This window comes from Lycorma delicatula, chromosome 13 (assembly GCF_047948215.1).
Source record: "Lycorma delicatula isolate Av1 chromosome 13, ASM4794821v1, whole genome shotgun sequence".
Classification (NCBI taxonomy): Eukaryota; Metazoa; Arthropoda; class Insecta; order Hemiptera; family Fulgoridae; genus Lycorma; species Lycorma delicatula.
The window spans coordinates 36,380,851-36,406,635 of record NC_134467.1 but is presented as its reverse complement, the minus strand read 5'-3'; the positions used below and the strand labels follow the sequence as shown (position 1 = coordinate 36,406,635).

The window sequence follows — 25,785 nt, the reverse complement described above, 5'->3', positions numbered from 1 at the left end:
GTTAATAAAATTCCTGCTACCCTTGCGTTCCGTTCCATTTTCTGCTCTAAAAAAGTACATTTTAATTTTTTTTTTTTTTTTTAATATAAATCTTAAATTTTTAAATAAATATAAATTAATGGGGATTAAATAATGGCAAATGGACAATATCTAAAGCATTCCTACTATTCTTGATCTCACAATCACCAAAAAGAAACACACACACTTTCTAAATATACAGAAAATCAAGTGAAAGAAACTCTATTTCTCAATACAAAATTGACTTAGCCTCAAGTAAATTATCTGCTTTTAAATCTATTGAATCACCACAGATTCAACAAACACATATCATCTAAAAATCAAATAAGAATTTAATACTATAAAACATCTAGACACAAATGGATATAACAAAGCACTCACCGATTCGTTAAAAGAGAAATAAATAAAAATCAAGATACATTCCAGAAATGGACAGCAGAATTTGCAAATATTCATCAATAATAAATTTCAAAATTGATAAAACAGTAACAATTTCAAAATTCACAAACTATAAAAAATATTTTAATGCAATTATAGAATTAAATACAAACTGAAGATATGGGATCCGCAAAAATAGAGTCTTAGAAATAATATGATAAGTTTAACTTATCTATTTACTGTGTTTTGGTGGTTTCCATTTCTATATTAAATTTAATTAGCACAATTATCAATATGTTAATTTATTATTTGTATTTAAAAAATAAATACGTATATATATATATATATATCTTGTATTCATTTATGGTTTGCATACAATGTAATCTTCAATAAATAATACATACAAAACCACAACTACTAAATAAACAATATTTAACTCAAACTGTTTTGATTGCACAATTTCTAGAGTTTCTCTATAATTACACGAGAATTTCTTTCAGACCAAAATCCATAATAGTTTACTTGATTATTTAATTTTAAATATTATTCATCAGACCATATCACTGAGCTAAACAAAAGAGGATTTGTTTAGCACTGATTCTTAAATTCTACCTTTCTGCCAAAATCATTTTATTGAAGCGTATGAAGTAATCTTGTCCGATAATACTTTATTTGTTTATGTATACCAATCAGGTTACAGAGTAACAGGACAGTGATATGATGTCAATAGTACTCTGCAGAGATGTCAGGACATCTGTGCACAGTTTGATGTATAAGTGTAAATGAACCGTTAAATATGTAGTCTTGAACAGACTGTGGCCAACCACTCCTGAGATGTGTGGTTAATTGAAACCCAATCACCATAGAACACCATATCCACAGTCTAGCATTCAAATCCATATAAAAGCGACTGTCTTTACTAGAACTCAGACCTTGGAATTATTGGCTTTGAAAATCAGCTGATATTGTGATGATGAATTTAACAACTAGACTAACCCGTAAGGTTAGTCTAAACTTAAATTTGAATACTTTATAATTAATCTTTTGTAAACTTATTCTGTGTTTTTATAGCCTAATTAAAGTTTTTTTTTTTTTTTGGTAGAACTTTTATGGCTCTTTATTAATGTTCTATAACAATTTGTTTATCTTATAAAGTTTAACTAAATTTAAGGGATATCTGATTATGGATTACCTGCACTATACACACCATTTTAAAATTTTATGTTCAACTATGTAAATTTTGATGGGTCAGAAGGTGAAAATTAGGAAATCTTACATGGAATTTGGAAGGATAACAGTATCCTACTTTTCCCACAAACAATAAACGATAAAAAACTTGTGTTTTTGAACAATATTATTCTCAATATCAGTATAGAAATAAATTAAATATCAAATATATTGTAGTTATATTAATTGATTATATAAACCACAAAACCAAAATTTTTCACATGTACAGAATTGGAGGGGAAGTTGGCTTTAACCTGCAATGTACATTTAGAATCGCACAGAAATTACATTATACAATTAAGTGAATGGTACGATCATTTAAACATTTATTTTAAGGAATTTTGAGATCAGTAAAATAAATAAATAATATAACTAAACTTAAAAAGTAATTAAAAAATTGCAAAAGAAATTTAAAAAAATACAATTGAATAACACAAAAATGAAATTTTTAATTACAATATATGCATTTCAATTGTCAATTTCATATTAATTTATCTTGAACTAATAAAACATAACCACACACATACACATACACACACACACACACACACAAATTAAACTCAGCTGTGGACCATCCAAACTATCTGAAACATATTCCTGGATGTATAACAAATACAGTAAAATTTGTATAAATCATACAGAGTTTTACAAATGGATCAAACTATTCAAAAGCAACTAAATAAATATTTATGATAACCATTATAAAAGACAACAAACTTAGGTTTCAACTCAAGCTAAAAAATCATACACAGACTTATTTAAGAATACAGATAAATAAAAGTAAAATAAAATTGCTAAATTTGTATTACAATGCATCGATATAGTGTACCTTATTATTTATAAAAAATTAAAGAATCATAAGCACAACAAGATGGGACCTATAACAGCTTCACTAATGATCAAAAAGAAACCAGATTTTGCGTTTTTTTTTTTGAGATCTCAAATAATGTTACTTGAATGAAAAAGTTAAATTTTTAATTTAAATAATAGTGAATTATAATGAATTTTATTATAACGACATGACTTTGATATCAAATGGAAAAAACAAGGAATTTTCATTTTTGTGTCATTCAATTGTTTTTTTTTACACAATTAGTTTTGACAGATGGTTCATGTGAATATTTAATAGAGTTGGTGAAACATCTGATTGTTATTTAATATTAATTGAAAATTATGATTTAGGATAGTATTATTTTTGGATTTCCTAGTTTAATTTGTATTTAATTATTCTGGAATTTCTGTTTAATTTTATCTACACTAAAGTTAATTACAGAGTGATTGAAAAATAGACCCTCACAAGAGCAATATATACACTGAGGTACACATGCCCAATCTTTAATAACTTGTAAAAAATTATTATCTTTTAGTTCATTACTCCTCTGATATAGTCAGACAATACCCTTACGTTGGAGCTGACCATTTCATTTATTTGTTTTTTGTTGCCAGTCATTTAATCAGTCTATGGTTTGATATAATTCTTCTGATCTTAATTTGTGTATACGTTCTCTATTTTTTAAATTTTCTCTATCTTTATATTCATCATCCTCTCTTTTTATTCATTCCTTGGTATTAACGATTTCTTCTACTTCATATTCATCTTCTTGTTGTTTTTTTGAGATATATTTCTTCATATTATCTTTCTTTTACCTGTATGATTATTTCAAATAATTCGATAATAAAAATTAAATATTTTACAACGTTATGTCAAAATTAACATTTGTAACCAGTACACACGAGTTCACTAAATGGAATAGTTTAATTATTATTAACTTTTGTTTATATGACACACCAGAAATTTAAAACTTTTGTTAATCAGTAACCCACAAAGATATGAATAATACTGATCTAGTAATATGAGTAATAAAGGGACTTTTATCCTAACCTAATATTTCAGGTAAATTGTTGAATTGATAATTGTATAAATATTTGATGTTAATAAAAACTAATATTTTAGTAATTGTATAACTGTCCATTTTATTAAAAAAATTGGAGGATTGTATTTCACTTTCAAATGAAATAAATTTAAATAAAGTGCAGCAAAAAATGTGTATATGTAATTTAATAGGCATACAAGGAAGTCATGTAGTGTCCACATCAAATTTTTAAAAAATTTTAATTTATTAATTTTTGTTTTTTTCATGTTTTGTTTTCAATTACTTTTTTTTTAATATTATAAAATGAATATATTATAAAATGAATAATATTATAATATTATGAAAATGGGGAATTTCCATCAGACTTCAAAAAAAGTGTTATAGTTATGATACCAAAGAAAGCAGGGGCAGAAAAATGTGAAGAATACAGAACAATTAGTTTAACTAGTCATGCATCAAAAATCTTAACTAGAATTTTATACAGAAGAATTGAGAGGAGAGTGGAAGAAGTGTTAGGAGAAGACCAATTTGGTTTCAGGAAAAGTATAGGGACAAGGGAAGCAATTTTAGGCCTCAGATTAATAGTAGAAGGAAGATTAAAGAAAAACAAACCAACATACTTGGCGTTTATAGACCTAGAAAAGGCTTTCGATAACGTAGACTGGAATAAAATGTTCAGCATTTTAAAAAAAATTAGGGTTCAAATACAGAGATAGAAGAACAATTGCTAACATGTACAGGAACCAAACAGCAACAATAACAATTGAAGAACATAAGAAAGAAGCCCTAATAAGAAAGGGAGTCCGACAAGGATGTTCCCTATCTCCGTTACTTTTTAATCTTTACATGGAACTAGCAGTTAATGATGTTAAAGAACAATTTAGATTCGGAGTAACAGTACAAGGTGAAAAGATAAAGATGCTACGATTTGCTGATGATATAGTAATTCTAGCCGAGAGTAAAAAGGATTTAGAAGAAACAATGAACGGCATAGATGAAGTCCTATGCAAGAACTATCGCATGAAAATAAACAAGAACAAAACAAAAGTAATGAAATGTAGTAGAAATAACAAAGATGGACCGCTGAATGTGAAAATAGGAGGAGAAAAGATTATGGAGGTAGAAGAATTTTGTTATTTGGGAAGTAAAATTACTAAAGATGGACGAAGCAAGAGCGATATAAAATGCTGAATAGCACAAGCTAAACGAGCCTTCAGTAAGAAATATAATTTGTTTACATCAAAAATTAATTTAAATGTCAGGAAAAGATTTTTGAAAGTGTATGTTTGGAGTGTCGCTTTATATGGAAGTGAAACTTGGACGATCGGAGTATCTGAGAAGAAAAGATTAGAAGCTTTTGAAATGTGGTGCTATAGGAGAATGTTAAAAATCAGATGGGTGGATAAAGTGACAAATGAAGAGGTATTGCGGCAAATAGATGAAGAAAGAAGCATTTGGAAAAATATAGTTAAAAGAAGAGACAGACTTATAGGCCACATACTAAGGCATCCTGGAATAGTCGCTTTAATATTGGAAGGACAGGTAGAAGGGAAAAATTGTGTAGGCAGGCCATGTTTGGAGTATATAAAACAAATTGTTGGGGATGTAGGATGTAGAGGGTATACTGAAATGAAACGACTAGCACTAGATAGGGAATCTTGGAGAGCTGCATCAAACCAGTCAAATGACTGAAGACAAAAAAAAAAAAAAAATATTATAAATTGAAATAAACATCCATTTGTCAATTTTTATTTATTTCAAGTAATTAACCTGATGTACTTTTACTGTTTGGTTCTATTGTAAATTAGAATTGATATTTTAAAGAATTATTCATCTTTTTTGGTTTATTAAGACCAGATAATCAAAACTCTGCAAGAACAACTTGTATTAATGTAACATCTCCATTCATTAATTTTGTATTTACTTTTTTCACAGATGGTTCACTGGCTTCATCCACACTTTTTTTCATATTTGTCATCCGGAGATTCATATTCGAGTATAATTGGGGATATGTTATCAGATGGAATTGCATGCGTTGGATTTGCATGGGCATCTTGCCCTGCATGTTCTGAATTAGAAGTTATTATGATGGATTGGATAGGTAAGTACAATAAAGAATTAATGTAGAATTTTGTTGTTATGACTTGTGATATTGTCTACAGGTATTTTAAATCCCATAATGTGAAAGCGTTTTTTATTTATATAAATTTATTTAAAGTATAGTTAATTTGTATAATTATTTTAATATCATTAAAATCCTAATCACAATAATATTTATTTACCTTATATTTATAAGGTACACACATTTGTTTAAATGCAATAACTATAAACACCGTGACAAGATGTTGTAGATCCTTACTGAAGAAATCCGTCACTATGGTACCAAGTAAGTTATTTGTCCTTTGCATGAATTCTTAATTGGTTTCAAAGTAAAGGCCACCCAGTGGATTTATTATTTTAATTTATCAATCAGGGTTAATTCTAATCATTGTATTAAATCTGAAATGAATTAGTTTTACCACTTCTATATCCATTATGCTAAAACAAGAAATAGCTTTGTTAAAAGTAGTTTGAGCAGTTTCTTTCTATGTATCATCTTTTTTGGTGCATGAAATAAAACGATAGAAAAAAAAATGAGTTTGGAGTAATAAAATTAGAATTTTAGATACGAGTATAACCGAGCAGTTACAGCAAGGTGCTTGGGTTGGGGAGTAGATGTATGGCTATAAGCACAGAAACGGCTATAACGGCTCTGCTGTATAGGTTTTTTAATTACATTTACTTATTAATTTAATCTTTATTCATTTAGATTTTATTATTAAAATATTTTAAAAGTCAATATTTTATGTAGAGATAGTTATATAAATTATAAAGAAACTTATACAGGTGAATCAAAAGTACTGCCACCCATTTATAATTTAAAAGCTGTTTCTGAAAGACTTGAAATGTTCAAGAGAATTATGGGTTAATTACTTTACCTCATTCATTCATAGTACTCTGCCTGTAGGGCAGGTCCTGTCATTCCACCTTGTTCTGTCCTTTGCTAACTTCTTTTTTTCAATATATTTTCCCTTTTCCTTAATCCCATTCATCATTTGAAATTTCTTTTGTCCTTTTACTTTTCTTCCATTCACCAAGTCTTTTATCGCATCCACTAATAAACACCTTCTTCTCATACAATATTCTAATCAGTTCCTTTTCCTATATTCAATCACATGTAGCAGTTTACTATTCTCTCTAATTCTCTTTAATACTTCTTCATTTGTTACATGGTCTTGCCATCTGACATTTATTATTCTGCACCACACCCACATCTCAAAAGCCCCAATTAGTTTTCTGTCTTCATTTCTAATTGTCCATGTTTCAGCTCCATAGAGCATCACATTCTGAATAAAACATTTCATTAATCACTTCCTTAACGCTAAATTTAACTTTCCACAAAGCAGTGTTACCTTCTTATTAAATGCCTGCTTACTTCTTGATATTCTTGTTTTAATTTCTACAAACCCTACTGTATCCCCTCCCAGAGATCTGACTAAGGGGGATAATTTTTACCTTTGGATCCTTTTTACTTTACTTCCGAATACTTTTTCTGTAAGGCCATGAGCTACTATGGATTCCCCATGAGATTTTAATGCAGTAGTGTCCTGTTGCCCTCTGGATACTAACGGCATTGACCATTTGGTTCTTTCATCTTCATGAACAATTTCTCACTCCCAGGATGATAGAGTACCCTGCCTTTGATCCGCTCATCCACCTTCCTGAGAGGTTGTTGGCACTTGGTAAAAGGGTGATCACTTATACCAGTGACTCCTCAGTCGCTATAGACATGTCTGTGAAAACAGTGTGCGCCCTGCAGTTATCCATGTTACCACACATGAAGGTGAGGTTGACATTTGTACAAGAGAGGCTCTTTGAGATGTACCACATATCTTACATCCCAATCTTAATTACCCCAATTCACATTATCTCAATCTTAATTAAAGTAAATTAAAAACAAAATATCTTAATCTACTGTATTACCAAATGAATGAATATTCAATTAAATTTGTAACATTTTGAAAATCTGAGATTTTTGTTTCCAGTATTTGAACTGTGATATAAAAACTTGTTCTTTAGACCATTTTTATCTATATGTTTTCCTCATTTTTCTAAATAAAAACTGAATTAAGTGTTCTTTTTTGTATTTAAAAATACTTATCATAAATGTGGGATATGGTATAACATTATAAATATTTAAATACATTTTATTTGCTGTAAATTTTGATAATATTCTAAGAACAGATATATTGGCATGATAAACATACCTTGCTTCTACAAATATTTTCATGGTGAATTTCTCATTTTTGATTACTTTCATGTTATAGAAAGCTGAATACAGTATATCCAGCTATACTAAGCCCAAAACAGACTGTTACTATTACGTTTCCTATTTTCTTTTTTAGTTACCATAAAATTGCGATACCTATTGTGGTACCTAATTTTTCCAATATTATACGTAAGTTTTTCTTTTTTTTTTATAGCTAAAGCTTTTGGATTACCAGAAAAGTTTCTATGTACATCAAAAAACGGCAGTGGTGCTTTAGAGGTAGAGTTATATCTTAAAATTTTTATTTTAAATTATCATTTTAAAATATTTTTAATTAGTATTCATTACTTAAGAGAAACTCTCAACAACTATTCTGAAAAAAACAAACTAAAGCTAAATTACATTTTAATTGTTAAACAAATAAATTTTGTAACAGTAAACTGGGTAATTTGGCAACACTGCATATAGTTTATCATTGTTGATAGGAGAGAATGAAGAAATCATTATAGCTGTTGTTTTACCATTCAGTTACAATGGTACAATATGGATTGTGCTTATGTTGTTAAAGTGTGTTAAAAAACCACAACAGTTAAATGTGAAATAAACATTTCTCATAATGATCTGTTATTTTCTATCTACGCAATAAAAACATGAGATAAATCTTTGAGGAAATGGGCTCGATATTGAAAAGAAGAACTAGAAACATTAAAAAAGGGCATACATTAAAAAATATTGTGAGTGCCATGGTATCTACAGCAAAATTCCATCTCGTCAGTACGAGGATAATTTGAATAAACTCAACAATGAAATTAATTATTAAATATATACATTACAGTAAACAAGAAAAAATATGGGAAGCTATTTCTGTATGTATATAATTTTCTACAATAAAAAAATTACTATAGTTATTAAAAATAAATTAAGACATATACAATTTAACCCAACAGGCTGATCTACTAGTGAACTCATAATCGCAAATCAGCTGATTTTGAAGTTAAGTACTAAAGTTCAAATCCTAGTAAAGGCAGTTACTTTTACTCGGATCTGAATACTAGATCATGGATACCGATGTTCTTTGGTGGTTGGGTTTCAATTAACCACACATCTCAGGAATGGTTGACCTGAGACAGTACAAGACATTCATACATACCCATCCTCTGAAGTAGTACCTTATGGTGGTTCTGGAAGCTAAACAGAAAAAGAGAGAAGAATAAGATTTAATAAGGTATTAAAATTTAATGTTTTTTTCATCAAGTTATAAATTCTTGATGCCTGGCATCAAGAATGGACCACAAAGCAGAATAACCCAATCCCATGTATTACTCAAAGGCCACCAGGTTTTGACTTGCCACGTACATCATGGTCAACGCTAAGCAGAATACGAACTCACCATGGTAGTGGCCTTATTTCCTGTATAAATGGGGTAAAACACTGATGCCCCTTTGTGAGTGTAGTGAAAATCTAACTGTTAAACACATCACAGAAGTTTTCCCTAGGACAGCTTATGAAGGGAATCCTGAAGATTTCCTGATGACGACTCCAGAATCAGTAGCTTATATTAATTTTTTAAATCTTTGTAATTTTTGACTGTAATTGCTGTTGTGTTTTGGTGTCATATGCTAAATAAATAAATTATAAATTTCTTACTTAGCTTTTTTCTCTCATGAATCATCGTATTTAAGCCTATTTTTTTTTTTTTTTGTACAGTGAAAAACACTTCCGTGTTAGAAAATTCTAATAAATAAAAAAAACAAAAAAAAAACAGTTAAATTAGACAAAAACTAAATATTAAAAAATTAAATTTTACAATCAATATAACACCTAACCTGTCACTAGAAACTCACTTAAAATTAATATTACAAAGCAAACAAAAAAATTTACATGAACTCAAATAAAATTTGTTAAGTCCTGAAAGAGTGTAAAGAGGTCCTTTTCGCATAATAAAAAGATTAAAGAATTAAGATAAAAACTGTCTCAGCACCAGAAAAAAAATATATAAACGATTAAACAAAAATTGAATTAAAAATGATTGTTGGTTTCATGTGGTAAAACAATGAAGTATATTGATATTTCATAGAAGTAACAACTTCCAATCATAACATCTCTTTATCATTGCCCGAATGTTTCTTGACAACAGTGGTGGCTCGTGTATAGGCACTGTAAAACTGCAGCACCCCTTATTTCCAATTGATATTATCAATAACATTTAACGTGAGTCCTTTTTTCTTTAATACTTTCTTTATATTTGTATAATATATAATATTTAAGCTTAATGTCAGTAGCCATCTCCCAGTTTATGAAAACAATACAAAAATCTTTGTATGGAACTGTGCGCTTCATAGTTCTATCAGCGTGGTGTTTGGCTGTTGTGCACATGCGCACATAGGAAGCTGCACGCGAGACTGCAAAGAAGAGAGAGAGCACTGTTGTTCCCGCAGTGTTGACCCCGGCATGCTGATGGAAGGTAGGTTTTTTTTTAATTCTGCGTAGTTGTGATTAAAAACCGTGTACCATATTCTTGAATGTGACAAAGTGTAGAATTAGATTATTATCCTGCTTCCAACTATTCTATTATATTCATTTTTTTTTGGCTCTTTTATTTCATAGAAAACTTTAATCATGGCCTTGAAAAGGCCCAGAAACATTTTCTGGACCAGTATCCCCTATTAATTTTAGCTACAAAACGCCACTTCTTGGCAATTCAAATTTAGACGCAAAGCTGCATAACATATGCAATCCACAAGGATGCCATATCTTTGTGGACCTAACTGATGCGTGACTGTGCGCCATGCACAGTCAAGCATCGGTTATATCATATATATATATATATATATATATATATATATATATATATATATTGTTGGAATTGTAAGAAGAGGCTTCCCATAGTCTAAACATGTGAAACTTGTTTACATATGAAACCATTGTCGTATTGAGTGAATTTGAAGTGAACGTATTTAAACTGCTGTGACTTAGTACAGTGTATATTTTAATTTTTGCAAGTGACATATTTTATTGCCAAGAAGTGTGATTTTTCTGTGTCTTATCTTTGCTTAATGTGAAAGTGTGTAAATATAGCTAGACATAAAAAGAAAAGTTACCAATAGTGAAAAAACTCCAAACGTATGAGTCAATATTTGGGGTAAGGGTACGTGAGGATGAAGATAAAGACAATTCCAGCCCCAGTCGTCAGAGGGGGGCTCGTCTTCTGCAGGTCAAGGTAAACCAGCAGAAATACCTTAGGACACGGGCAAAGTGCACTATTCAATGTGAGCTTGAAAAGTCTTCCCAACAGAAAGTTCATCTTGTCAACATCACTGTTGTTACACTTATACATGTTTTTAAATAAAAATTTCTGAAAACACTGTCTTTTTTTATGAATACAAAGAGACAAACCTAGAATCTCCCACAAATCCTTTAGTAGGTGTTATCAAGCAATTCAGGAAAAAACATAAGAAAGTCTTGATAAATTTAGCAATAGCTTATAGTCTAATGAGAAAACATTGTGTCCATAAAACAAGGAAAGTAATGTTTGATATGAGCTTCTACAATCCGAGTTCGCTTACCCCTATTTTGCCCTGGTGAAATCTACCTCCGCTTGCCGGCGTGCTGGAAGGAATTTTCTTTCTTTTTATTTATCTTTCTCGTAGAATCAGATATCTCATCATATAAAATTTTATTTAACAATGTATCATAAGTAGAGGACATCTGAATTAAGCTGTAACCTGTTTTTGAATTCAAAACATAAAATATCGAATTAACAAGTTTTATTGTACAATGTTTTTAATTTATTTATTTATGATTACAGGGTTCAGCTAGTGATGCCATTATGGTGGTATTGTTGGCTGCAAGGTATAATGCATTAGAAGCCTTAAAAGATGAATTCCATTTTAAAGATGAAGACAAAGTCAAATTATTACCAAAACTGGTCGCGTATTGCAGTACTGAATCTCATTCTTGCGTTGAAAAAGCAGCAAAATTAAATTTGGTTAAGTTAAGAATCTTGCCAGTAAACAATGAGGGATATCTTGAACCTGAAGTGTTAGATAAGGTATTTCAATAAAAAATATTTTACTTTTATAAATCTATATATATATATAAAAATGTTACGTTCGTTTGTGTATGCTTCAAAAACTCAAAATGTACTGCACTGATTGAGCTCAAATTTTTGCACGATATATAACCCGCATCAAAGATTGTTTTCATCTATTTTTAATAAATCTATCTATCTATTTTTAATTTGTACATTTTTAATTTGGAAATGTACACAAAGGAAAACCAATCAGATCAAAGCAAGATGGCCGCTGTCGAACACAACGACCAATCACAAAGAGCCCGTATGGCCATTGCCAATGTAAACAAAATCACAACTGATTAAGTAACAAATTTCTTTGAATTATATTTAACAGCTAAAACATCTGTATTTTATAAAAAAAAAAAAAAAAAATCACCAAAAAGAAAAGCCACCAAGAAGGATGACTTACAGTAAATAAATTAAAACACCCAACTTTCTGATAGCCCAGATAGACTTAAGACTAACGCAAACAAAAAAAGTCGAAGTAACTAAATACACAATACACAGAAAATAATATCCCAACATAATGACCAAAAAAATCCTTTGTTAGGTTAAATATTCACTTTTGTCTGAATTTACAGAAGGCATTTACAACGAAGCATTGATAAATATTGAAGACAAATGCTTAGCTAATGCAAATAAAGTTCTTAGTCAATTGGGAATGCCAGCACCCACCCGAGCTTTTGATGTGGATTTACGCCGTGAACAGAGTTACAACATCGGTGATCTTCAGTCATATGTCCAATCAAACATTCCCAAATTAACGCGTGAACAGAAAGGCATTTATGATCGCATAATGCAAATGATAAATGACGGAGTTGGGGGGACCTTTTTCTTGGATGCGCCAGGAGGAACTGGGAAAATATTCCTCATTAGATTGATTCTAGCAACGATTTTAACGGGGCCTTTTAAAGTTGAAGATGTTCTCATTCCTCGAATACCCATGCTCCCGACCGATACACCATTTCAATTTAAAAGTTTGCAATTCCCAATTCGATTGGCATTTGCAATCACAATCAATAAAGCTCAAGGTCAATCTTTAGAATTGTGTGGTTTAGATTTAGATGCGGATTGCTTCTCACATGGACAACTGTATGTGCGTGTTCCCGAGTCGGCAAACCAGATAGCCTTTATATCTACGCAGGCAGTGGAAAAACAAAAAATATTGCATATCCACAAGTATTGCAAAATTAAACTTCTATGAAACGTATGCTTTGTTTTATTTCTCATTTCTCATCCATGCAACCACAATGTGCCACAGCAAAGCGTGGCGGGTACAGCTAATTTTAAATAAAATTTTATTTATTTAATCTGTTTGTCTTCAAATGGCTTACATAGGAACTGCTTCAAAATTTATATTTTATAATGGGTGTTTCAAAAAACGCAACCCCTTTGCTTGAGGACCTGAATTATCAGGAAAATATTAGTTTTAATAAAATATTGATGTTCAAAATGATTTCCTGTGATCCCGATGCTGGTTCATACACATCTCATAACATTTACAGCTACTTTTCGTAATGTTTTCTCAGTAATATTTGAAATCTCATTTTCAATGTTATCCTTCAATTCGTCAAATTTATGAGGATTTTTTTTAAAAGCTAGACTTTGTACGAGGAATATCTCTAAAGTAAAGATTGCTGGGAAATTTCTCTACTTACGGTTGGCGAACCTGTGTCGTTCATGGCCACGGTAATACTGTACACACTGTATTGTTGTCTGCAAGTTTTCGGGTTGTAGTATCTTTGATTACGTGCGAATTATTATGTCGTAAAATGAATAGGAAAATCGGTGCTGCCGCCGGCTGTAAAATACGTGGTCATACGCTTTTTAAACCACAAAATGATAAGGTACCTGATTCATAGGCAGTCTATTGCTGTGCACGGTGATAATGTAATGAATAAAAGAAATGTCCGAAAACGGTGTGAAAGATTAAAAAATAACAGAATTAATGGGCACGATGAAGAAAGTTCTGGGAGGCCCTCGATAATCACCGAGGACTTGTTGAAAACCGTCAATGATGAAATCAGAAAAGATCGTCGCTCAACGATTTCCGACTTGGCCCTTCTTATTCCTGATGTTTCAAGAGTTGTCGGTCGCATTGTTCACGACCATTTAGGCTTCAGAAAGGTTTGTACACGTTGGGTGTTGCACGTCTTAACAGAACGTCAGAAAAAAATATGAATGAGATCTGCTTTGGAATTTTTGATGCGCTACTAAGAAAAAGAAGATATATAGATAGAATTCTATAATTCAGTTGTTACCGGCGATAAAAACATGGATTTCGTATTACACTCAAGAGAGAAACCGTTGTTATCCTCAATCACCAACCAGACCAACAAAGGTCAAGCCACAGACATTTGGACGCAAACTGATGGCCACAGTCTTTTGGGATCGGTTTCGCATACTGCTAATTGATTTCATGCCGCGTGGAACGACTATAAATGCAGAAGCCTACTATAAAATACTACATAACTTACGGCACGCCATTCAAAATCGACAATGTGGGCGGCTGATCGACAGAATCATCCTGCTGCACGATAATGCACGTCCCATGTTGCGGGTCTGATACGTCATTTACTGAAAACATTTGGATGGGAAATTTACGATTACCCACCATACAGTTCAGACTTAGGTTCTTCTGATTACCATTTTTTAGGGAAATTGAAAGTTTTGAGCGGTAAGCAATTCACGGGTAACGATGAACTTAAAAGCGCTGTTAATCAGTGGCTAAATGGACTAGTGAGAGAACAATACAACGAGGGTATATTGAAACTGGTATATCGCTACGATAAATGTCTTAATTCATGTGGCGATTACAAACAGAAGTAGTATAAGAGAAGTAAACATTTTTTTAAAGTTTTCAGAATATATATTTTACAATGAAACGGTCTTTACTTTAGAGATAACCTGCCGTAAATACCTGTAAAGAAAAACGTCTGCTGGTGTATGAACCGGGGATCTTGGAGGTCACAACCCTTTTGATATAAACGATGGTCAAACACCTACCGTAACATATTCAGCGTTTTATTAGCAGAATGAAACGTTGCGTTTCCTGCTGGAACTAAAATTCACATTCGTGTAAATCTAACACGGTAATAAATGTTCGATCAAGTTTGCGATAAACCACACCATCTACAGAGCTGTCAAAAAATAAAGTCCTGTTACACGAAGCCGGAAGATCGCACAACAAATATCAATGTTACGTCTGTGTAATGGTTGTCCATGAAACGCGTGAGGATTTTCACTGTTTTATATTAAGCAGTTTTGGCTGTTAATATAGCCAACCGAGTGAAACCATACCTCGTCGCTGAACACGATCCAAAATTTCAATTTACTCTAAATTTCATCCTCGAAAACTTTTACTGCAACAGTGATGGTCGACATGTGCTTTTCCGATTATACATACTCCCGATCTCACAAAATTTATTAATCAAACGCGATATTATCGATTTATTAGGAACAAAAGAATTGGGAAATTTTATGCGAAACTTGTCTTTTACTCGTTCGTAAGATTTATAAGCGCCATAATTCACAATAATAAACACACGTTCGTCCTTGGAAAACGACATAGCACGATAGAGATGAATTTATAATGGTATAGCACTAATGCATAAGAAGGATATTTCACTGTTACAAACTGCTAACCTTGAGTACAGTATTGCCAACTGACATGTAGAGAGAAATAACATTTACCTATGTGTGAATTCTACCTTCTTAATCTTAGGTTGCGTCCTTTTTGAAAAAAAAAAACCGTTATAATACTGTTTTTTATTGTATCTGATAAGCAGATTTTCTTAATAAATTTTTATTTATGAAGTTGGAATTAAAATCAGTCGTATACTAAAACTCTAAATCTAAATATCTTCTTTATTTTAATGCAATATCAACGAAGACCTAAATCTATGTTTAAAACAATGTATTTATTAGTAACATAACAGTTTAATTATAATCAGATATTCTTATTAACTATAATAACCAATCTTATATATATATACTTGCGTACCCCGTCGCGAGTTCGCCCACAATATAGATGTAGCTTCACTAGCAATGCTTTAATAGCAACCTTATTTTTTTATAAATAAATAATACGAGGGCTATTCAGAACGTAAGGAACGTTTCCACCTGACGCCGCCAGGCGCACGCCAATCTCATATATATTGCTGTGCTCGTGCTCGGCACCTCAGTCAGCGTCCAGCCGTGACAACGGGAACATCTCCGCACTTCCCGTGTTTTTTATATACAAATTTGAAATGTGTGCTGCAATCGAAAATCCCGCCAGTTTTGAGGTGCGGTCTGCGATTCGTTTTTTTTGTCGGGAAAAAACTTAAAACCAATAGAAATTCATCGGGAACTGTTTGATGTGTACGGGAACAACGTAATGAGTGAAAGTTCTGTCAGGAAGTGGTGCATTCAGTTTAAAAATGGCCGAACAAACGTTCACGATAAAGAGAAGAGTGGACGTCCGAGCATTGTGACTGACGATCTGGTCTCCAAAGTTGACGAAAAGATTCGTGAAAACCGCCGTTTCACAATAACTAAGCTTTCTCTATGTTTCCCACAAGTTTCACGGACTTTATTGTTTGAAATTGTTTCACAGAAGCTAGGCTACCACAAATGTTCCAAGTATGCATCACTGAGTGGTTGAGATCGCAGGCGGCAGAATTCTATAACACAGGAATTTCAAAGCTTGTCCACCGCTATGATAAGTGCCTGAATTTGTATGGTGCTTATGTTGAAAAGTAGTACTTTAGTCCCTCTTTCACATGTATATAATAAAAAGTTTTTCTTCTACTTGGTTTTTTTAAAATTCCAAAACGTTCCTTACTTTCTGAATCGCCATACAGATTTTCATTAAATCTGATAAAACGATAAATACAATTTTTTTATGAAAAATGCTGAAGGAATATACGATATAAACAATAAATTGTTGCCCAAAACTTAAATAAAGGAAAACAAAAAAAGGAAGATAAGAAAATTGAACAATATTTGTTAGACCAATCAATTTTATGAACGAATTAAAATAGTTCAATACAAAAGGCCAATAAAGATAAACAAAAAATTTATTACAATCCCAAATCTAGCATCCCTATCGCGGCTTCGTCCGTGCTCTATGGTTTCTTGCGCTTCCCGTCACGATCAGAGGGTCATGGCCCTTTTCGTTCTCTCTTCCCGTTTCTCTTTCCCTTACTACCCTTTCCGCTTTATCTCCCCTAATTTCTCTTTTCTCCTTCCTCTTTTCTTTTTTATCTTTTCCCTTTCCCCGTTTTCCCCTTCTTCCCTTTTTCGATTTTTCCCTATTTCCCTTTCTCCCTTCTTTCCCGCGCGTAAATAGGTTCAGTAGTTTTTTAGTCTACAGCGGACATACATATCGGAAACATTGCAATGGAATCGTAAAATATTTAGTACAGCGTATGTTGCTTTTACGTCCAACAGATAGCGCCGTTAACACGAAAATAAGTTTTTTATCGATTTGAACACCTCAAAATCTAAATTTCGCCAAATCGTTTCTTTGTGCACGCCTATTTAAAGATACGAAAATACCCTGAAAATTTCAAGTCTCTACCTATAATAGTTTAATAGTTTTGGTTGTACGTTGATTATGAGTCAGTGAATCAGTCAGGAAATTCTCTTTTATATAAGAGATAACTGAATTCTCCATCACTGTTCGTTATTTTTTTGTCTTTGAAGTAAATATAAATCATCTTTACTGTCAAAAAAAACACCTCTGGCAAAATTTATTATATGATTAACTGTTGTGATTTTAAAAAAAATTAAAAATTCAATGTACATTTTTTTTTCAGGCGATGGAAGAAGATGAGCAAAAAGGATTAAAACCATTTTTCTATTCTGCAATACTTGGTTCGACAAAACAAGGAGCATTTGATAGATTAAATCTACTAGGACCAGTTATTAGAAAACGACCTGATTATTTTTGGTTTCACTGTGATGCTGCGTATGCTGGAAACGCTTTTATTTGTCCAGAAATGAGACCTCTAATGGAAGGTATTGAATATGTTAATTCAATCAATGTGAACCCAAATAAATGGCTTTTAACAGTATTTGATGCATCGCTATTATGGGTCGACGATCAAATGAAGTTAATAAAGGGTATGATAGTTGATCCATTATATATACATTATCTGGATACAAAATTTGTTGATAGAAGACATTGGACGATCGCGTTAAGTAGAAGATTTAGAGCGTTAAAATTATGGTTTTTATTCAGATTGCACGGCATTTCAGGATTACAAAAATATATAAGAGAGGATATAGAGAAAGCTAGACACTTTGAAAATCTCGTACGTGAAGACAAACGTTTTCAAGTACACAATATTGTTCGGGTAAGTAAAAATTATTTAAGACAGTAATATGCGTAATGAAAATACTAAATTATTTATTTATTTTAATAATACAGAGTCATTCACGGGAACCGGATGTTTTTAAAATAATCATAAAAAATTGAATATTTAGTTTAAAAAAGTTTTTATTGGTACTGAAACACTTGTTAAATCAAAGCATTTGTTACTTACCCATGAACGAAAAATTATGTCCGGCAAGTGATGTTCATTTTGGGCAGTACATTGTTGTAGCTTTTCACGGTAACCGGCCTCAATTCTTTGCAGCATGTCTACATCAATCTGGGTGACGTGATGACGAATTGCGATCTTTAGGTCCTCCAATGTACGCGGTTTATTGCCGTACACACGCGATTTCAGAAACCCCCACAGAAAAAAATCACAACTACACAAGTCGGGGGACCTAGGGGGCCAAGGAATGTCGCCGAATCTGGAAACGATCCGTCCCGGAAACAAGTTACGGAGAACAGCCATCGTTGCCCTCGCTGTGTGCGCTGTAACTCCATCCTGCTGGAATAACACATTTTGAAAATTGATTCCCGGTTTCGTAACTCAGGGATGAAAAACGTATTCAACATCGCAACGTAACGATCAGTTGTTACAGTTACGGCAGCGTCATTTTCTTCGTAAAAATACGGTCCAATAACACCGACCTTTCCTATTGCACACCAGACAGTCACCTTTGGGCGATGAAGTGGTCTCTCGTGAATCTGATATGGGTTTCTTTCTGCCCAATACCGTCAATTCTGTTTGTTGAAGCCATTCAGATGAAAATGGGCTTTGTCACTCATTAACAATAGCAAATTTTCATTTTCTTCAAAAACGGTAAGCATTTTTCGACAACATTGTAATCGCTGCGTGAAATCTTGCTCGTTTAACTGCTGCACGACGGCTATCTTGTAAGGATGGAAATGCAGTTCTGTATGCAGAATTCGTCTTACCGTACTTGTGCTCGTTTGAAGCGCTGCTGACTCTGAATAGAGCGGCGTGGGCTTCTGACAACGGCTTCCCTTACTCGTTCAATGTTCTCCGGAGTGCTAGCAGTTCGTCGGGGACCCGGTGGTTTTTTCTTCAATATTGAACAGCTTGTTCGAAGGTTGTTTACCCGTCACAATATTGTGTTACGAGAAGGGACACTTGCATTACGATGGATATTAAACTGACGGCGGAAATCTCGCTGAACAGCAGTTACGGATTCGTCATTTCGCACAAAACTGTCATACGCGTACAGGCGTTGGTCTAGCGTCCACGGCTCCATCTCAACGACTAAAATGTAAATGCTATGAACAAAGGAAGCGTGTAATATCAGTTTTTTACGTAAAACTTTGTGAACTGTTGATTTTGGAATACCTAATTCGACGCTTCGGCGGGGGATGGACTTCCCAGGACTTCTAATTGCCGATCGTCTAATTAGTTCAACCGTTTCGTCTGGTACACTTGGTCTGCCGGTTGATTTCTATTTCTTAACCGATCCGGTTTCTTCGAATCGTTTGAACCAACGTGTAATGTTATTTTTGTGTGGTGGATCTCTTCCGAATTCGCGTCGAAACGCACGTTGAACTAAAATTACGGATTTTAATTCAGGTATCAATAAAATACACTTAGCTTTGTCTTTATCCGAGAACATAGTAACTCACTAAAGTCACCGCAACAACAATACAAGAACTGACGTTGTGGTTACAACTGCTGATAAACTTTTGGGTTGGAGGCTTTCAGGGATACCAATAAAACAAGTAGATTTCCCTACAATTTTCCTATGAATTACTGAAACCGCACCGTTCTTTTATGATAACCCTGTATTTAGCTTTTTAGTGATCTTTCTTTATGTCTTGATTTTTATTGGAATAATATTGATTTTTTGTAACAGGAACAAAAACATATTAAATTTATATAAATCCTACCAAATACATAGAAAAATTTACAGATTTATCAGAAGATATATTTTATTCTTAATAATACATAAATTAGATTTTCTAACCTCAATATTATTTTAGGCGCACTTTTATTTACGTATTTGGGAAAAGCATATCCGACAGTAACAAAAATTATGTAATATTAAAAACTTTTAAAAAAACATATGTTAAACAATATTTAGAACACCACTCTTAAATTAAACGCACTAAAAGATAAATAATAATATTAAGACGATATTTCAGAATGGATTTGACGGTACGTCAAACGATCGTATCGGTACGTTTTACGGTGGGCGAGTGCAATCAAAACATAGAACTAAACGATTTAATTTCCGGATAAACAAGATCCGGTCGATCAAGAGTGTGTACTCGATGCGTTAAACAATTAGTGCTCGACCTGCTGATAGATACGCCGTTTGAATAGTGAAAATCGGATGAGTGGTTGCCGAGATATTATGTTGACACACCCTCCCTAATTTCTGAACGGCCCCGGAGGGTTGATAAAAATTTTCAGAGCGCTAGGATCGACCGTTTTCGAGAAATTTTCGATTTTCGTCTAAAAATTCGGATCCGGTTAAAAAATAATAAATTTTCCAAAAACTTCGGTCGCTACTATACAGAATTTCGCTACGAGCACAAATTTTAGATATGAAACATGCTTAGTTATCTTTTACTAAAAAATATGCATGTAAACGAGGTTGCATAAAAGTTCAGGTGGTATTTTTTTCACTTAGCAACTTAAGGGATCTTAGCGACATGAAAATGTTGGTAAAATGTGTTGTCATCAGGAGCAAAGTTGTATGTAAAATTTCAGAGCAAATGGATTAGCAGAAGTGCTTCAAGATTCGACTGAAAGGTTCCGTACCATGAATCTAACATACATAGTCCAAGAGCGAGTTAATACAGGGTCCGGCATATAAATTTGACGATTTTGTAGTAATTGTTATGTTGGCACCACTGTCAATGAAAAGGCGGGAGTGTTGTACACCGACAGATCTATTCATGCTATTTCAGTAGCCAGTATGTCGTGGTCGGGTGAACACAAGCGATTGTGATTGAAGCCTATTTCAAAAATGACTCGGTTATTGTAACAGCGTTTATTTCGCAGACATTTCAGTTTAAATCGACAAGCGTCTGTTTCTAGTAGGAATACGATATTATTGTGGTTGAAGAATTTTAGGAACACATCGTCTGCTTTAAAATTAAACCGACAGGACGAAAACGCACTATGAGAACGCCTGAAAACATTAACGCTGTAAGGTTAGCTGTTACGCGCTAGCCATTTCTGATCGAAGTCTACGACTAATTCTTCATGCCGACCTGAAATTCCATCCGTATAAGATGATGTTAGTCCAGCAACTTAATGCAAATGATCGGGCGTCTCGCAAAGCAGCTTGCGAGGTCATCCTCGAAAATGTCCACCAGGATGCCATTATTCTTTTAAGTGATGAGGCGCATTTTCATCTGTCAGGATTCGTAAATAAATGAAATTGGGCTTCGCATAATTCATGGCAAATTCTTGAAAAGCCTTTTCACAGTCAATATGTTACAGTGTGGTGTGCGGTTTCATAGTTCGGCATAATTGGCCCGTATTTTTTTGAGGAGTTAAATCGCAAAGTAACAGAAACATATCATCGATACGTAAACATGTTGAGTGAATTTCTGCGACCGAAACCGAATGACTTTCAAGGACATGAAATTTGGTGCCACCGCCCGTACGGCGAAAATCGCAATGGATGTTCTGCGAGAAACCTTTCCTGGACGTTTGATTTCCCGATTTGGCGACATTGCTTGACCAGCGCATTCACCTTATCCGGCTGTTTGTGATTTTTTTCTGGGGGGGGGGGGGGTATCTCAAACATAAAGTCTTCAGTAGTCGACCACGGTCGATTGCAGAACTCAAGGAGGCCATTCAACGAGAAATTGAAGCCGTTCCACAAATGATGATTGAGCGAGCAATGTCAAATTTTAGAATGAGGTTAAGTGAGTGTGTGAGGAGTAATGGAAAACATTTGTACGATATAATATTCAAATTAAAAAAAAATCTATGTAAGTAATTCACTTCATGTATAAATTGCAAAACTTGATCTTTAATTTAATATATTAAATGTTTTAATAGTAAATGTTGTATTTATAAAATCTGATTGATTGTTATTTCAAAAATTTATATTTTTAAGTAATTTTAATTTGATTTAATTAATGACATATATGTAAATTTATATTTTTTTCTTGTTTTAATTTTCAGTGTGGAATAATTTGTTTTCAGTTGGGTAATGATGATAATCTGACACAAAATTTATTAACTAAATTAAATGTAACTCATGATATCTTTTTGGCACCAACAACGTTTAAAAATAAATATTGTATAAGATTTTGTATTTCTTCTATAAAAACAACAATATTAGATTTAAGTAAGTACGTACAAAATATACAAACAAATGTGAGTGTAGAATGTTTATAACTTTTCTTGGCTGGTTAGAATGTATATAAAATTTAATATTACTATTTAATGTTTTGTTTTCTTCGATCATTTTTCTGGCTACTGCTCGATTATTTTTTTTTCAGGTTGTACGTGTATATGGAAACGCAACTATTGGCTTGCCAGGCCTGACGTAGTTTAAGATGTAGTGAACTGTTAGTGCAGGCAAATATACATGTAATCTGAAATACTCAGATTGACCACTCCTGAGACATACGGTTAATTAAAACCCAACCACCAAAGAATACCGCTATCCCCAAGCCTAGTATTCAAATCATACAATAAAAGTAGCTACCTTTATAAGGACTCAAACCTTAGAACCCTTGACTTCGAAAATCAAGTGATTTTGCGATGATGAGTTGTAACCACTAGACTAACCCGGCGGGTTACGATTTAATAAAATAAATAAAAAATTCACTTCTAAATTAGAACACTTCTAAATAAGTAATCAAGTTTTCAGATCACCAAAAAAAAGTACTCAGCTTATCCTTCAAAAAGATCTTTGTCACCAAAAGTGAAAATTTTTAATTTGATTTAATGACAAAAGATTGAAAGAATTTGAACGAAAATGAGAAAATTTGGATCTTTTCTGTTTCTCCCCCTCATTGGTTTTTTTAAGAATAAATATTTAAACTTATTAAGAAAATAATAACTATTGTTTAGTAACTTAACCTACATATTAACTTTAAAAATTAAATAATAATCTAACCAAACTACGCTCGCTAGTCAAAGTTAGAGAGCGAAGCGACCGTAGGTTAAGTTTGGTTAGATTATATTGATAATTATAAGCATAATGTTTATATTAGACCTATCTCATTTGAAAGAACCATTTTTGAATAAAATTGACAAGTAAAAATAAAAAAAGAATAGGTTAGTGAACGAAGCAAGCGTAGATTATGTTTGGTTAAATTATATTTTTATAATATCTACAAAATCCCTACTAATTTGTAAGAAAAAATGTAATACGTAACGTAAAAAAATCATTTTTGAAGAAAACAAAAAAGACCCGAAACTTTTACAACATAAATGTTTTAAATTTCTTTTAATGCTGTTTCAAATTAAATAAATTCTCCTCTCTATTATTTTTTCCCAACCCATCCCATAAAAAACGATGGTTCGTGGGTTTGTTTATTTGCTGTATGTGCTCAATTTTATTTTAGCTGCTATCAACCCAGAGCGGTTCAATAGTGGTGCGCCGGGTGTATAACAGAAAAAGTATAAAAGGTTCGAACGATTCATACTTCACGAATGATTCATTCGTTCGAACAATTTCTACTTGAACGATTCATATGTTCGAACATTTAAAACTTCTTCATACGAACGATGAAATTATATTTGTGTTTTGGGGATAAAAAAATATTGTGGTTACAGCAGTGTTAAAAAATCACAACTCAAGAAACGGCTAAAAATGTTTAGGAGTTTGAAGCTTTCCGTTGTAAAAGTTTTTGTTGTTAGTACACCAAATTCATGAACGTTAATTAGTTACAATTTGCAGAATTATTAAACAAAATCCTATGTAATAAAACATTTTCGCGGTGGGCCATAGGCCCGTATTTTTTCTAGTAAATTATAATTTGATAGTTCTTAAATATACATTTGGATATAGATTTGTATAATATACATATTGCCCTGAGGTAGGTAATCCCCACGTCCGGAACACAACACCTATGTTCCACGTCCGGGGCGGTAACAGCTGTACTTATGTACAATACTTATAGCTGGCTAACGGGGCTCCGAGTAAATTCCTCGGATGTATTACTTTATTGACCTGTCTCCATCTTCAGGTCAACAGACGGATTGGATGTTTCGGCTATCTGCAGGATATGAACAATTAATTGATTAGGAAGTGGACATATACCAAACTTAGAGCTGGCGATGTGGCGGCCAGGGTCAATGTTATTGCAGGTGTAACGGAGACCGTTGTCCACATGCCCCCTGCGATGGCAAGCATGTAGCAATGGTGCCCATGTATGTCGGTGCATGGGAGCTCTGAAAGCTTCGGTGAGTAGGAGCCTGGAGTCAGTGCAGAGATTGCGCATCCGCTCTCTGCCAGGACATATGCCGGTTCCACCGGAGTACCAGATCGGACCTCCAAGGTTAGTATTCCTGGAGTGGGAGTGTACCCCGGCGGCTAGCCTTGCTACAGAAGGGATAAACGTTCATGAATATTGAACAAACTAACGTGGCAGAGGGTGCACGTAAACACCCTCGTTTAGAAACCTCCGATTCGCCACAAGCGAAGAGGAAAAAGAGCAAGGAGTCAGATAAAATCAAGAGTGATGCTGCCAAAATCAGTAGGGAATTGAGAAAGTCGTTAGGAAACATTGCTCCCAAACCAAGATTATTACAAAGGAGAATGGAAACTTTCTAAAAGTTAGTCCACTCTTAATCGCAAGAGAAATTACTAATTGTGCTGGTGGTCCTGTCAAGGAAATTCGTAAAACTTTTAATGGATTGCATGTCGAAACCATCAACGACATGCAAAGCCAGAAAGTTCAGGCGTTGAAGAAGATCGGTGAATTTGCGGTTTCTGTCCAACCGCATAGCACACTTAACTCATCCAGAGGAGTTGTTTGTCGCGCGCGATCTTCTAAATTGTACAGAAGAAACTGTACAAGAAATGTCGAGTCAGCGAGTGACTCAGTGTCGCAGACTAACCATGCGAAAAAATGGTGAAGTTGTTCCTTCGGCCTCGCATGTTTTAACATTTAACAGGCCGAACCTTCCTGAAAAGGTACGAGCTGGCATCCATCGGCTTGATATACGAGCTTTCATTCCGCAGCCGATGAGATGTTTTAAGTGTCAACGATTCGGAAACACACCAGCTAGATGTGAAGCGCAGGAAATATGTATATGTGGAGAGAAAACACATGAGGGTGAACCATGTAAAGACCCTCCAATCTGCGTTAACTGTAAAGGGCATCACAACTGTCGTTCAAGGAACTGCCCTACATATAAGTTAGAAACAGCCATTCAGGAAGTTAAAACGCTTCAGAAGGTCAGTTATCCTGAAGCGAAGAAAATTGTTAATCAACGTACACCACGGCCATCGACTTCTTACGCAGAAGCAGCGGCTACCCCTTCCACATCTAAAATTAATGTGGAGCAGTTGCTTAACACGATGGCACCAAGTCTTGCGACAATGATTCAAAGATT

General features: G+C 33.3%; 2 protein-coding genes across 6 annotated transcripts in view; one reads left to right on the top strand and one right to left on the bottom strand.

Moving 5' to 3' along the window:
• Window positions 1–25,785, bottom strand: part of LOC142333843 (uncharacterized) — a 40,088-nt gene that overhangs the window by 5,886 nt on the left and 8,417 nt on the right. Inside the window, exons 2-3 of one of the 5 annotated variants that reach the window (XM_075381399.1) lie at window positions 11,373–11,531; window positions 8,957–8,994 (exon numbers count right to left, since the gene is read on the bottom strand). The exons of 1 other annotated variant lie outside the window; for it this stretch is intronic. The gene's annotated coding sequence lies outside the window, so the exon portion shown is untranslated. Of the gene's footprint in view, window positions 1–8,956; window positions 8,995–9,453; window positions 9,542–11,372; window positions 11,532–25,785 lie in introns of those variants that run through there. 3 more of the 5 variants (XM_075381400.1, XM_075381402.1, XM_075381404.1) reach the window with 3 other exon arrangements.
• The window catches only part of LOC142334057 (tyrosine decarboxylase-like), a 28,051-nt gene that overhangs the window by 917 nt on the left and 1,349 nt on the right, over window positions 1–25,785 (top strand). The window contains exons 2-6 of the mRNA XM_075381724.1: window positions 5,433–5,598; window positions 8,021–8,085; window positions 11,615–11,857; window positions 17,683–18,222; window positions 22,396–22,513. Coding sequence (XP_075237839.1) covers window positions 5,433–5,598; window positions 8,021–8,085; window positions 11,615–11,857; window positions 17,683–18,222; window positions 22,396–22,513 — 1,132 coding nt within the window. The remainder of the gene's footprint in view (window positions 1–5,432; window positions 5,599–8,020; window positions 8,086–11,614; window positions 11,858–17,682; window positions 18,223–22,395; window positions 22,514–25,785) is intronic.